This window comes from Berghia stephanieae, chromosome 14 (assembly GCF_034508935.2).
Source record: "Berghia stephanieae isolate SIO BIC M18660-M18661 chromosome 14, UCSD_Bste_1.3, whole genome shotgun sequence".
Lineage (NCBI taxonomy): Eukaryota > Metazoa > Mollusca > Gastropoda > Nudibranchia > Aeolidiidae > Berghia > Berghia stephanieae.
Window position 1 is genome coordinate 3,768,794 of NC_088373.1, and position 15,622 is coordinate 3,784,415.

At 37.7% G+C, this 15,622-nt stretch overlaps 2 protein-coding genes across 4 annotated transcripts in view; one reads left to right on the forward strand and one right to left on the reverse strand.

The window, feature by feature from the left end:
• Positions 1–91: 91 nt before the first annotated feature.
• Positions 92–4,440, reverse strand: LOC144960073 (uncharacterized). Its single transcript, XM_078893023.1, has 2 exons — positions 2,776–4,440; positions 92–181 (listed from the first exon to the last, which is right to left on the reverse strand). The coding sequence occupies exons 1-2, from the start codon at positions 4,438–4,440 to the stop codon at positions 92–94; spliced, it is 1,755 nt and encodes a 584-aa protein (XP_078749149.1).
• A 9,557-nt stretch (positions 4,441–13,997) lies between these two features.
• LOC144960163 (uncharacterized) overlaps positions 13,998–15,622 on the forward strand; it is a 59,923-nt gene continuing 58,298 nt past the window's right edge. For 2 of the 3 annotated variants that reach the window (XR_013642777.1, XM_078893170.1), the window contains exon 1: positions 14,071–14,340. Coding sequence is in view for 2 of the 3 variants with exons in the window: in XM_078893170.1 (XP_078749296.1) it covers positions 14,208–14,340 (133 nt within the window). In the remaining variant the exon portion in view is untranslated. Of the gene's footprint in view, positions 14,341–15,622 lie in introns of all 3 variants that reach the window. The other variant, XM_078893172.1, reaches the window with a different exon arrangement.

Here is a 15,622-nt window from a genome sequence, read left to right on the forward strand (position 1 = left end):
CAACAAATACTTCACAGAATTTTCTTATTTTATTAAAACAAATGGGCTGACCGAGTTGTTCATATTTAGACAACATCACTGAGCAAATAATTTACATTATAATGGGGCTATCCCACCCAACTTTCACATCGGGCAGAGGCGTGGCTATTTTGGTTGATTTGGTGCCTGGCACCGCTTCCATCTTTCAAAAATGGATTACAGCATTTAAAATAAAATAAAACTGAGAAATGCTATATATCGCCTCTTACTTATTTATTTGAGTAAGTCTTTTCTTTAATTTTTTTTCCTCTTTCTTTTGTATTTACAAAGTATAGTCTGTTTTAAGTCATTTTTTATTTCTTCTGATTCTGGCACCACCTTACACTGTAATCATGCCACGCCACTGACATCGGGCCATTCCTAGTTAAAGGGGCTATCCCATCTTACACATGGAAATGTCTGTTACGAACTTATGGGCTGTCCCTCTCACACATGAAGTCAATTTAATCAATTTTCCTACATTAAATGCATGTTTAATGCCTTAATTTATATTCTTTACGCGTTTAAACACATTACACTGTCAATTGAAATGCAAAAGATTACCTGATTTATGATGATATTGTTGTTTGGTAGGGAGTTTTCTTCATTCAGTCGTGAATTCGACATGTTATCTCGTGTTGAAGCCATGTTTGAAGGGTTATCCCGTTTACACTTATGTATACATTGTGTTTTAGGTTAAAACACAAGGCAGTTCATACCGATAACGAAGCAAATAAACGAAATTGATGATCAAAACCTTTTCAGAAGGTTGGGCAACGCCCACTTTTGACCCCTATGTACTTATTTAAAAAGCCAAAAAATCTGGGATAGCCCACTTGTCCTTAACTCACTCAATCCTAGAGATTTTTGCTACTTTTTATAATTGGAAAAAATGAGCATGTACATAGATAATTTTATTCAACTACCAGTAACATGTAAAAACGGGGAAAAAATGGCATTGATACTTCGCCTAAAATTTGTCTCATAAAAATGTAATAAACAGGCATGGGGTGAAAGTAATCCCGGGTAAACTACGGATATAGACGGTGTTAGTGTTGAGCGAGTTAAAAACGTCCATTTAACGTCGTAGCCAATCATGGTGCGTGGCATTGAAAATAGAACTAGTGGCGAAATGCTAAGAATAAGCGGAGATGTGTCGGTTATGCGAAAGAACGATGGGGTGTGTAAGTGGCTGTATGTGCCTGTATGTGAATCATATTGTATTAGTCACTCCCACGCCTCGTTCTGAAAAAAGTCCGCGAAATTAAAGGGGAGGCAAGAGAAAATCAGCTGATCGTTAAAATAGTAACAGAAAAGTGGAGGTGCTCGGCAATGAATGCAAGAAAGACATTTACTTACTTACCTTACTTACCCGGGTTCCATCTCTTTCCAGAGGTCGGATGTCATGGCCTTCCATCCTTCACGGTCCATTGCAGCCTCGTTACAGTCTGCCATGCGCCGTCCTGTAGCTTCCTTGATGCCATCTGTCCAGGATTTCCTTTGTCTTCCTCTGCCCTCTTTCCTTCAATTCTTCCCTCCATTATCCTTTTTTCGAGACTATCATGTCTTCGCATATGTCCAAAATATGACAGCTTTTTGTGTTTCACAGTCAAAAGAAGTTCTTTTTGTTTTTGGCCCATTAGGTCGAGGACTTCGATGTTTGTTTTTCTTGCTGTCCAAGGTATTTTCAGTATTCTCCTGTACGTCCACATCTCAAAAGCTTCAATACGTTGTTCTGTCTGTGCGGTTAGTGTCCACGTTTCACAACCATAAAATAAAATGGACCACACATAGCATTTGGTGCATCTCATTCGTGTTCTGATGGAGATATTTGTGTTATTGAGGATTGGCTTTAGTTTCATGAACGCATTTTTGGCCAGCATTATTCGTCTCCTGATCTCTTTGTCAGACTTTGCATCGGATGTTACCAACTGCCCCAAGTACGTGAACTCCTTTACTTGTTCCACTGGACACTCTTCTATTTCTATATCTATGTCTATGGGCTCTCTCTTTTTTGTTATCACCATTGTTTTTGTCTTCTTCGCATTCATGAACAGCCCCTTTTCTTTACTCTCTTCGTTCACTTTTGAAATTAGCTTCTGTAGGTCTTCCTTACTTTCCGCCAACAGGACGGTATCGTCAGCGTAACGTAGGTTGTTGATGTTGTGGCCACCAACCTTCAACCCTTGTGCTGTTTCTACTTGCCGAAAAATAGACTGTGTATAAATTAAACAAGCAAGGAGACATAACACATCCCTGGCGCACTCCTTTCTTGATTTCAATTGCATCTGTTGTATCTGCCTGCACTTTTATCTGAGCCTTTTGCTGCCAGTACAGATTAGCGATTAGAGCCACATCATTCTCTTCCACACCTATTGCCACAAGGTCCTGGATAAGTTTCTGATGACTAACAGAATCAAATGCCTTTGAGTAGTCGATAAAACAGGCATATATGTCTTTTTGGACCTCTAAGTATTTTTCTGACAGGATTTTTAAGTCAAAAATTGCCTCCCTGGTGCCACTGTTCTTTTTGAATCCAGTTTGCTGTTCTGAAATCTCACGATCTACTTTTGACGAGATTCTTTTCAGGATTATTGTCAGGAGGAGTTTCAGTAGATGGCACATAAGACTGATTGTTCTGTAGTCCGAACACTCAATTGCACCCGCTTTCTTGGGTAGCAGTATGAAGATAGAAGTGCGAAGGTCTTCTGGGATGTGCGTTGACTCGTATATATCATTCATAAGGTCCGTTATCACATCAACACCAAATTCACCCAGTGCTTGCAGCATTTCTGTTGACACCCCATCTATTCCATTTGCCTTCCCTGTTTTCATGCAGTATAGGGCTTTCTCTACTTCTGATCTTAGGATTGTGGGTCCCCGTAGAAAGGACTGTATATGGTTGTCACCTCTGTCCGCATTGAATAGCTCCTCCACGTATTCTTTCCATCTATTGGCGATTTCTTCCACCTCAAAGAGGAGTCTACCTGATTTATCTTTGAAGCAACCGCCAGATTGAGCGTTTTTATATGTGAATTTCTTGATTTCAGCAAACATTGGTCCAGGGTTTCTCTCATGTGATAGCTTCTCAATACGGTGGCACTTTTCATCAAGCCACTCTTCTTTAGCCTGGATACACTTTTTCTTTACTGATTTGTCCAGTTCATTGTACCTAGGGGTGCCCTTTGAATGTTTCCGTTCTCTCATAAGATTCAAAATCTCATTCGTCATCCATTCTTTCTTTGCCTCTTTAGATTTTTTGTTTAGCATTTTCTCGTTTGTAGTTGTTATTGCACCTTTAAGAGAGGACCATTGTTTATCAATTCTACTCTTATACGTTTCTTCTGTTTCTTTATTTGTGTCTTCTTGTTCTTCCATAAGACAATAATATGTATTTTCGACTTCTACAGCATATTTCGCTCTTAGCTCCTCGTTTCTAAGTTCAGCTAGGTCGTACTTTATGTATTCGTCCCTTTTCTGTTTGGGAATTTTAAATTTAACTTTTATTTTCACCATGATGGGAACATGGTCCGATCCAATGTCAGCAGTCGGGAAAGTTTTACATTGGGTCACACAGTTTTTGAATCTGGTTTTGATGAGAAAATAATCTATTTGGTTTCTGTATATATCTCCTGGGCTCTTCCAAGTGTATAGGCGCCTCTTTGGTTGTTTGAATATGGTGTTTATTATGGTCATGTCGTGGGATTCGCAAAATTGGACCAGACGTTCACCCCTCTCGTTGGACTCTCCTAGACCACAACTTCCCATGCACGGTGAGATTGCTGCGTTTCCAACTTTCGCATTGAAATCCCCCATTACGACAACAATGTCACTTGATTTTATGCATTTGAGGGCCTTGTTTACATTTTCATAATGTGCCTCGACCTCCTCATCTGGGTGATCACTCGTTGGTGCATAAATTTGTAGGAGCACTAAATCAAAAGGTTTAGCTTGGATTTTGCACATTAGGATGCGGTCGTTCACGGGCCAATACCCAGTTACTGATTTTGCAATTTTGTTTTTCATCAGGATGCCAACGCCTCTGTTGTGCTGAGTATTTCCGGAGTAAATAAAAGTGTGGCTGTCTCTTTTTATTATTCCATTGTCTTTCCATCTTGTCTCTGAGACACCAAGGATATCCATATTCATCGCCTCTGCCTCCATAATTAGATTATGGAGCTTTCCTGCTTGAGCAAGTGTTCTCACATTCCACGTGCCAATTTTTAAAGGAACATTTCTTGTCTTCAAGGTAGGTAGATCAGTCTCTGGCTTTCCCGAGGGCTTTCCACCAGAAACGTCATAAGGTGCCATCTTTTGGACATTACTTAATTCCTCTTCCCTGTACATATTTACAGCTTGATACTTAGTTGCAGGGGTCCCAACGTCACAAGCATCTCTAACACTATATCTCTGACTAGCCATGACTAACTATGAATGATACGTGGTAAGGTTTCCCCCTTTTCCACGGTGGTAGCCGCTATCTAATTTTGTCTCAGACGCGCCTCTTTGTCTACCACAGACTTGCTGTCTACGCCTACTTTTACCTAACCATATCCAGACTTTGTGCACTAGAAGGTGAGACATTACCTATTCTACCCTACTACGCGAGTCACTCAATGTCGTTTCGCAGGTCAGTCGAGACCCGGTCCAGGGGTGTGGCCGCTGTGTGCACTACAGCTTCTAGGAGCCAGACATGAGCTAGATATGCAGGTGTGGACCAGTGGATCCTGACCATTCGAAGATGCGACTGTCTCTCACCGAAAGGTACTACCACTCCCTCCATACCCTACACCCCTAAGACATTTAAAACGCCGTAAAAATGTTTAAAAATCACTTAATGTTATACGAGTAATTACCATCCATAACAACCTGTCAAATTCACATATGTAAGATGCCAAACCAAAATTAATAATAAAATAATAAAGAACACGATTGACCGTTGACTACACATGCATACGAGTACCAGAAATATTTTGTAAACAATGTAACACAATATATTAATGTGTAAGTTTCAAAGCAAATGCAACCACAAATAACATCAAAGAACAATGTGGGACTACTGTTTTAATTTCATAAAACCAAACGTATATTTTCTGCCCCCGATATTGAACGTGTAGTTAGTATGTATCGTACAAACAACATTCGTTTAGACAGGTAGTCGGGATTCTAGCGCCAGTTTTATTTGGGCAACCATGATTGGGATTTCACTCAATGCACTTATTATTATTATTATATTATTATTATTATTATTATTTATTATTATTATTATTATTATATATTATTTATTATTATTATTATTATTATTATTATTATTATTATTATATTATATTATAATAATAATAATAATATTAATAATAATAATAAGTAGTTGAAAGCAGTTTTGGTGTATAAGTGCATATGTACATTATTTCTTATAATTAATGCTTCAAAACAAAACAAAACTAAAAAAAAAAGAATAAATGAATAAAAACATCTATTTGGCCATTTGCTTACATTAATAGTCTTGAAAATCACAATCACAATCCATGAAAATTAAATATCCCAAAATCCGAAGAAGAAATGAATTTAATCCAAAATCCAACACAGGAATGTATTTTAATAGGAGACAGATATCCTATTAAAACCATAGCATTACTTGCAAACAACAATACCCCACTCTGCGTATAACGGGCTTGTGGCCGTCACATTGTAAATTGTGGCCGCATTAGGGTAATCGGTGTCCTAAAGACTGACATACTGACATACAATCAATGAGAACTATAAAGAATCCATTCTAGAATTCAACTACAAACTGAAAAGCATGATAAATATCACTCTATCAAATAATTTTCTTTGCACAGGTTCACTCACACTCTCCTTTATTGCAAAACATTGATAAGTGAGATAAAGTTTGTATTTCAATTATAAACTTAATCACATAATCTAAATGATGGAGAATAAAAACAGCTAATTATAAAAAATTTCACAGATCAAGTTATCTATTTGAACTCCGCATATTTAGCTTAATTACTCAATGACCATTTATTTTTTTTAAATTGCACTGTTTCATTTAAACAAGACCATGACGCTTATGTCTGGACCGAGTATTCACAACTTCTGCTTTTGCATTCCACTTTCGAATCGAATTAATCTCTATCTGATCCGTTTATTTGCAAAGTTTCTGCACTTTATAAATAAGACCATGACGCTTATGTCTGGACCGGGTATTCGCAAATTCTGCTTTTGTGTTCCACTTTTCGAATCGAATTAATATCTAGTCTATCCGTTTATTTGCAAAGTTTTTGCATTTCATAAATAAGATCACGACACTTATGTGTTAGGTTGTTCGCAAATTCTGCCTTTGTGTTCCACTGTTCGATTAGAATTAATCTCTATCTTTTCCATTTATTTGCAAAGTTTCTGCACTTTATAAATAAGACCATGACGCTTATGTCTGGACCGGGCATTCGCAAATTCTGCTTTTGTGTTCCGCTTTTCGAATCGAATTAATCTCTATTTTATCCGTTTATTTGCAAAGATTCTGCACTTTATAAATAAGACCATAACGCTTATGTCTGGACCGGTTGTTCGCAAATTCTGCTTTTGTGTTCCACTGTTCGATTAGAATTAATCTCTATTTTTTACATTTATTTGCAAAGTTTCTGCACTTTATAAATAAGACAATAACGCTTATGTCTGGACGGGGTATTCGCAAATTCTGCTTTTGTGTTCCACTTTTCGAATCGAATTAATCTCTATTTTATCCCTGTATTTGCAAAGTTTCTGCACTTTATAAATAAGACCACGACACTTATGTGTTAGGTTGTTCGCAAATTCTGCCTTTGTGTTCCACTGTTCGATTAGAATTAATCTCTATTTTTTCCATTTATTTGCAAAGTTTCTGCACTTTATAAATAAGACCATGACGCTTATGTCTGGACTGGGTATTCGCAAATTTTCCTATTGTGTTCCACTTTTCGAATCGAAATAACATCTAGTCTATCCGTTTATTTGCAAAGTTTCTGCACTTTATAAATAAGACCATAACGCTTATGTCTGGACGGGGTATTCGCAAATTCTGCTTTTGTGTTCCACTTTTCGAATCGAATTAATCTCTATTTTATCCCTTTATTTGCAAAGTTTCTGCACTTTATAAATAAGACCATGACGCTTATGTGTGGACCGGGTATTCGCAAATTCTGCTTTTGTGTTCCACTTTTCGAATCGAATTAATATCTAGTCTATCCGTTTATTTGCAAAGTTTCTGCATTTTATAAATAAGACCACGACACTTATGTGTTAGGTTGTTCGCAAATTCTGCCTTTGTGTTCCACTGTTCGATTAGAATTAATCTCTATTTTTTCCATTTATTTGCACAGTTTCTGCACTTTATAAATAAGACCATGACGCTTATGTGTGGACCGGGCATTCGCAAATTCTGCTTTTGTGTTCCACTTTTCGAATCGAATTAATCTCTATTTTATCCGTTTATTTGCAAAGATTCTGCACTTTAAAATAAGACCATGACGCTTATGTCTGGACTGGGTATTCGCAAATTTTCCTATTGTGTTCCACTTTTCGAATCGAAATAACATCTAGTCTATCCGTTTATTTGCAAAGTTTCTGCACTTTATAAATAAGACCATAACGCTTATGTCTGGACGGGGTATTCGCAAATTCTGCTTTTGTGTTCCACTTTTCGAATCGAATTAATCTCTATTTTATCCGTTTATTTGCAAAGATTCTGCACTTTATAAATAAGACTATAACACTTATGTCTGGTCCGGGCATTCGCAAATTCTGCTTTTGTGTTCCACTTTTTGAATCGAATTAATCTCTATTTTATCCGTTTATTTGCAAAGATTCTGCACTTTATAAATAAGACCACGACACTTATGTCTGGACCGGGTATTCGCAAATTCCGCTTTTGTGTTCTACTTGTTGAATCGAATTAATATCTAGTCTATCCGTTTATTTGCAAAGTTTCTGCATTTTATAAATAATAATAATTGTTCAAAATTTTACCTTACACCCGATATTACAAGTACAAGTGAGCCAGGTGATGAAGATTGTCAAACGGTGTGACAGATGAAATAGGAAGAGAGAGAGAGAGAGAGAGAGAGAGAGAGAGAGAGAGAGGGGGGGGGGGGAGAGAGAGAGATTCGTTTTTTGTTCAAAATCTCTCTCTCTCTCTCTCTCTCTCTCTCTCTCTCTCTCTCTCTCTCTCTCTCTCTCTCTCTCTCATATTGCACAAGGTTGTACTATTTTACTATTTATCAAGAACAGCCAAGGTGGCAACCCAGTCTCTGTATAAACTAAGCAAGATGGCAACAGGGACCTCGCTCCTTATCCAATGCCGAAGCTTTAATTTGAGTCAAACGGTTTTGTTAAAAAAAAAAAAAACACCCAAAATAAGTTCGTGTCGTAAGTGATGGAAGTTGAAGTCGGCTTATTATAAAAACGTTTTTATGGTCTGTTTGGATTACCCTTTTTAAATAGAAAAGGTGAATATAACATAAACTTGAAGAATAGGCAAGCTAAATGAAAATTAAATTGACTGATTAAATGAGTACGCGAGGCTGAGTTGCGAACGACTACTGGGTTCCGACATTCCGATCCCAGTGTCATTCATGTTCACCGTACCGTGTTACTGTCTACACACTACACTGCATTGTTAGTGACTGGTCATGTCTTTTTTGTTTGTATGTTTTACGCAAGCTTAATAAAAATTAAATTGACTGATTAAATGAGTACGTGAGGCAGAGTTGCGAACGACTCATGGGTTCCGACATTCCGATCCCAGTGTCAGTCATGTTCACCGTACTGTGTTACTGTCTACACACTACACGGCATTGTTAGTGACTGGTCATGCCTTTTTTGTTTGTATGTTTCTTTTAATATGGGTCAATTTACAAAGAATAATAATAGAAATGTTCAAAACAAAAACTAGATTCACTATTACGTGCCTGTAATGAAGTGCTTTCCACAAACCGTGAGCGAGAATGATGGTGGAGGTAATGGCAACCATGTGGGTTTGTTATTGCTTCCTGCCTCCGTCAACCCGCGCATCAAGTTGCGCACCCACGCTGATTCTAACCAATACACAAACATGCAGTGCAGATAGATACACACGATAAAAACATTCGCAATTGTCAATGCCATAGTAAATCATCAGTGGTTGAAATCACCTGGCGTATAAATAAATTTTTAAAAAGAAAAAAAAAAAACAAAAAAAACTCATTAATTGTTTTTCTTTCTTTTTTTTTTTTTTTATGAAGTTGGCTGGGTGAAATTAGTTCGAGAAACCGTCTCTAAATTAGTTCGAGGAAGGAATGGAAAGATAACAAAGAATAATAATAAAATTTAAAAAATCGGGACATTCGAATGAGTTCGAGGAAACCGTGTGTTCGAGGAATCCGTGTGTTCGAGGAAACCGTGTTCGAAGAAACCGTTTGTTCGAGAAATCCGTGTTCGAGGAAACCGTGTGTTCGAGGAATCCGTGTGCTCGAGGAAACCGTGAGTTCGAGGAATCCGTGTGTTCGAGAAATCCGTGTGTTCGAGGAATCCGTGTTCGAGGAATCCGCGTTCGAAGAAACCGTGTGTTCGAGGAATCCGTGTTCGAGGAAACCGTGCTGGAGTGTATTAAAAAGGGAGAAACAAATGAAAGCACATAAAAACCCACCCATTATTATTGATATCTTGCGAATGCTCAGTCACTATTATATATTTTAAAGCAAAGAGTTCCCTATCAAGGTAGTTTTTTTTTTTTAAATTATTAAATATCTTTAGCATTTATAGTTTAAAATTTCAGACTGTTACATGTTTTGGCAGTACGTAATATAAATTATATAATCTTTTTAATTCAACGTGGGTATTTTGGGCATGAGCTTTTACAAAAACTTGAGCTTTTTTTATATAGAGCAATATCCCTAAACGTGCTCAAAGCGCGTTACAAGGGGTCCCTGACCAACAGCAACACTTCACATGTAGGACGTGGCATGACGCCTGTTAGGCGATATTACATTTTTTTTTTCGGACGGAGACAACGCTGTTAACGGCCAGGTACTCATTTTACACCTGAGAGAATATGAGTAAAGAGCCTTTTCCAAGGAATCAACTATGCATCGAACGTGGCTCGAACCAAGGACCTTCCGATCCGAAAACGAGTGTCAGACCACAAGACCACATAGCCGCACTTGAAATAGATATTTTGAATTCGTTCACAAATATCCCTGGATCCACTTTATGCGATCTATGAGCTTTACAAGGGATCCCAAGCCTCAAGTCAGCAGCAACACTTATCACGGGCAGGGGCGAGGACGAGGCATGACGCCAGGTTGGCGATTTTGCAGTAAAATACTCGTCAATTTTGTCAATCAAAACAATGTAATTTGTGGAAGTCAACACACAATACTAGATATGTATTGAATCCAGCAATTAATGGTGAGCATCTGTCTTCTTTTCCATCTCAGGTTTCGAATATTTTGATCGCAAGTCGAGCTCACTATATCGAAATCAATACATGGTAGCAATCAAAAATAAGCACTGACCAGCGTCTCGGCTTGGCTGGTTCAATCCGAGCTAAACAATTAAAATTTGGCAAGTAATCCAAATCTGCTAAAGACTACCTACCATACCGTAGGTACAGCTAGGTTACAACTTACAACCATTATTATTATTATTATTATTATTATTATTATTATTATTATTATTATTATTATTATTATTATTATTATTATTATTATTATTATTATTATTATTATTATTATTATTATTATTATTATTATTATTATTATTATTATCAACAACATTAGTATTATTATTATTATTATTATTATTATTATTATTATTATTATTATTATTATTATTATTATTATTATTATTATTATTATTATTATATTATTTATTATCATTATTATTATTATTATTATTATTATTATTATTATTATTATTATTATTATCAACAACATTATTTATTATTATTATTATTATTATTATTATTATTATTATTTATTATTTATTATTATTATCGTTCTGTTCCTTATTCCAGCCCGCCACCTTGTCTTACCTTTTCTCTGGTAATTAATTGTAATTGTAAATGTTTTGACTAGGCTATCCCAGCACTCTCCCCATCTTCTCCCTTTAATCTCCTTTTACTGGCGCTGAAATGACCTAAAATGTGACCCATCGTCTCAAAACGGTGTTATGTCGGAACGAATCAAATGTTTAAAAGCCGAATTAAATGTTAAAATGGTCACAAATATAAATCGTTAGCATTAGCACCCTAAAAAATGGTATCCATTCTCCTCAATAAAACATACAAACTCAACACAAGTCTGATATTTCTGGCTATAAATTCAATTTTCAACATCTTGACCATCCCAACTTAATACCGTTTTGAGGCGAATGGTCACAAATGCGCAGCAAGCACCAGAAAACCCTGATAAACAGTTTGAATGAAATGAGGTCAACGTCCATGTTATGTAAACTGAGATAAAGAATACAGTATTATTGTATTGTAAACCCTCTGCAGTAGTCTTTAAAAAAACATATTTAAAAATAAAAATTGGCCAGAAAACTAATATTTCAAAAATCGATCGATATTAATGACTCTCATTTTGTTAAGAACTTTCAAACCTGGGACTTCCTTAAAGTCTTCTTCGAACTGCCAGGTTTTGACAAGAGAGAGTCACTTCAATCGAAAATATTTGAAGGATGAATTTTCTGGCCAAATTTCAAGAAATGTATTTTTTCAGAGTACGGTGGTTCTGTTAAAATCGTCGAAATAGGAAAGAGGAAAAATCTCTGGTTAAAATATGTGAGCGGAGAGGTAGCCTTGGATGGAATGAACCGTGTTTTTCAGGCAGCACAGTCACACTGAGATTTTTGGTGGTTCAATTATTGATGTGGGATGAGAATCTGGGCCGCTTAGTGTGCTTGTTGTTGTGTTTGTGTGATGTGTGAGTTGTGCGATCTCTGTGTGTTGTATTGTGTGTATGTGTTTTTGTGTGTGCTATAATGAATGCATGTAAGTGTGCATGTTGTTGTTGTTGTTGTTGTTGTTGTGTGTGTGTGTGTTGTGTTTTGGAGTGGTGGATAGCTCATACAGTAGAGTCACGCTCTCCCCGGCCCGGCGGACGGAAGGTTACGGGCTACAGGTCACGTTCGAGCCCCCATCGCCGCCGCGAAATTTTTATTCTCTTTTGTCCTCTGGCACTTTCCCTACACATTTAATGGGAGGCCTTTCGAAAGCTCCTACATCCCCAGTATTCCCGTTCTAGTAGGGGGTTTGGGAGGGGGAAAACTTTTTTTTTTAAAAGTTTCCCCCCTCCCAAACCCCATACAAGAATATTATTAAAAAAAAAAAAAGAATACTGGGGATGTAGGAGCTTTCAGAAGGCCTCCCCATTTAATTTCTTGTTGTGGTGTATGTGTGTGTGTGATTGTGTGTGTGTGTGTGTGTGTGTATGGGGTGTTTTGTGTTGTGTATAAGGTGTTATTTATTGTGTGTTGTGAGTAGTGCGGGGCGGTCCTTGGCAAGCTTAAGGACCACGGTCCTACGGTCCTTGGGAAATGAAGACCGCAAGGACCGGTCTCGGTCTCTAGACCGGTCCGTTCATTCTTGAACCGTTAAAGACCGCTACACGATGAAAACCGTGGCCTACAGGAGTAAAACACACGGAGTAGTCACACTCATTTCAAATTGTAACCTAATTAGAGAAGAGGGGTGATGCCTTCTTTATTTGCTCACCGTACTTCATTGTTACTTCGATAATTTAATAAAATTTGAAATTTATCCCCATTAACGGAGATAATGGCATCGCCCAAGGCGTTGATCGAGTTGTTCGTGGCGTTGATACACACACGCAACTCCTACCCCCCCCCCCCCCACACACACACACATTAGAAGGCAGCGAGCATTGAAGAGTAAGAGAGAGACGTGAAGTTATAATAAGAGGGGGTGGATGATGTGATAAGAGGGGTCGATGGTGACTTTTCGCCAGATCTAACAAACTCAGCTACCCATTCATTGCTGAGTAGACAGGGATTCAGAAAAAAATCGACTGCACCCGGGATCGATCTCTGGCCCTTTGCGTATAAAGAGAGTGCTCTATCAACTGAGCTATCGGGGTCCCCAAATATTCTATTGGACCTTTTAAAAATACAGACGTTATAACTGGTTTTTTTGGACGGAAGAAACTAATGAAACTCATATTACTTGATTAGTTAAAACACCAAACGAAATTTTAATATTATTGTATTATTTTAAATGACAACAATGCGATAGAAAGGAGTGGCGACAAGAGATGGACAAAAGAAAACAAAAAATCAGACTTGCAACTTGCTAGGTTCGACACACACACACACACACACACACACACACACATCTTTAGTAGTCACATACATTTCAAACAATAACCCATTAGAGAAGAGGGGTCATGCCTTCATCATAGATCATTGTCATTGCGATCATTATGGTGTAGTAAATTTTGAAATTTACCCCGTATAATGGAATCGTCCAAGGCGTGCGCCTCCTGTTCCCCCCATCTCACACACGAAAGGGCGGTTTGCGGAGTGGAGGGAGGTGGTCGTCTGCCTCTATGGTCGTCTGTGTCGTTTAGTGTATGGCAAAGGGGGGTGGGTGCGATTAATTAAGTGGGATGGGTGGTGATTGGTGGAAGATAGGCAAAGGACCGAGGCAACGAATCGCTGGGGAAGTAGTATGGCGCGAGACCGTTGAAAGGTGATAAGAAGTGAGGACCGCCGGCGGTCTTCCTCTTTGGGACTGGACCACGGTTCACAGCTAAAAGACCGTGGGACCGGTCCTCGGTCCGGTCCTCAGCGCGGCACTAGTTGTGAGTGCGTGGTTGGGTGTATGTAGTGTTTCTTTTGTTGCGCGCGCGCGTGTGTGTGTTCATGTTTTGTGCGCATGTTGTAATGGGCGAGCGAAGGATTCGGTGCGAGTGTGTATGTGTTTGTGTGTGTGTGTGTCTGTCTGTGTCTGTGTGTGTGTGTGTGTAGAAAGAGAGAGAGAGGGAGAGAGAGAGAGAGAGAGAGAGAGAGAGAGAGAGAGATGTGTGTGTTAAAGTAGAAGTCAGGTCAATGTTTTCATTTTCCTTATTATTATTTCAACCATTCGTTCGTTCAGTTCGCAGTCCCTGGTGATCATTGAATATCATACGACTGATAAAACACTTTGATATAATTTCATGTTTGTGTTAAAGACTTCTCTCAAACTCAAAGGAACTATGGAGCATCATAGAAATAATACTAGTAATAGTAGTATTCTATCGTTATTACGGATTGTTTTAGTTTTGCTTGCTGTTTGTTGCACTAGCACTGGTGAGTTGTTTTTTTTTTAATTCGGAGGGTTTTTTAAATCTTTAGAATGCCACTACTATGTACTACTATGCGGTCTATATAATACGTATGTAAAGGGTGTATATGGATGTGTGTGTGTGTGTGTGTGTGTGTGTTTGTTATTGGATGCGCGTGAGTCTGTGTTCGTATGCCTGTATCTGCATGCAGTATGTAATGTATTGTAATGTTTTTACTGGTGGTCAATGTGAAGCGCGTCGAAGCTTCGGCATAAGCACTGTATAAATGTATTACTACTACTACTACTATTACTACTACTACTACTACTACTACTACTACTACTACTACTACTACTACTACTACTACTACTACTACTACTACTACTACTACTACTACTACTACTACTACTACTACTGTACTGTAAGAGAGTAAGCCTATGCAAAAGGTTATCTAAGATCGATATATATGAATGTTGTAATCAACTTTGGTGTTTTTGAATTTAAAGTTTAAAGTTGTTAAATGTTTAACTGGTATAAGTATTTGTCATTTTAAAAAATATAGACTATTTCTTACATTTGTTTATTACATTTTAGTTCGACATTAGATATATATTTAATCTCTTACTGTTATTTTTTTAAAATTGAAATTGATTTAAGTCAATTTAAATTCTAAGAAAGAGGCGTATGTAAGAGAGTAAGCCTATGCAAAAGGTTATCTAAGAAATTTGGTGCAAAACTGTCAATTATATATATCAGCAAATGGGTTTAGTGAGTACATAGTGCAGGCATATCAGTTAAGCTTGGTCAGTGCATGACACGTGTGGGCAGTTTTATGTCCAAGCTATTTGAGACGCATTATACCTGTGCGCAGTTTTATGTCCAAGCTATTTGAGACGCATGACACGTGTGCGCAGTTTTATGTCCAGGTTATTTGAGACCATTTTGTGTCCAAGTTAGTGGATAGGTTATCGTGTTGAAACATGTGAAACGGACATTTATCAAAATAATGTTACATGAAAAAAGGTGGGGTTTAACATCAATATGTGGGAATTGACGTTTCAGGTTTGAATATGATTGGGTCTTACTATTAGGGGTTGGATTATAGACTGACAGGGAACTGTCGAAAACTGCAAGGGGGCGTGGAAACAATGGAACTGTGGGTAAAATTTTGATAGGGATAAAAGAGGATGTTTCGAGGAAAACGGGAGAATTCTGCATTCTACATGACCATGAGCTTCACACTTTAAACCTATTGTGCTCACCATAATTTATTTGCTTTTACGGACTTAGACATATTTCACGTATAT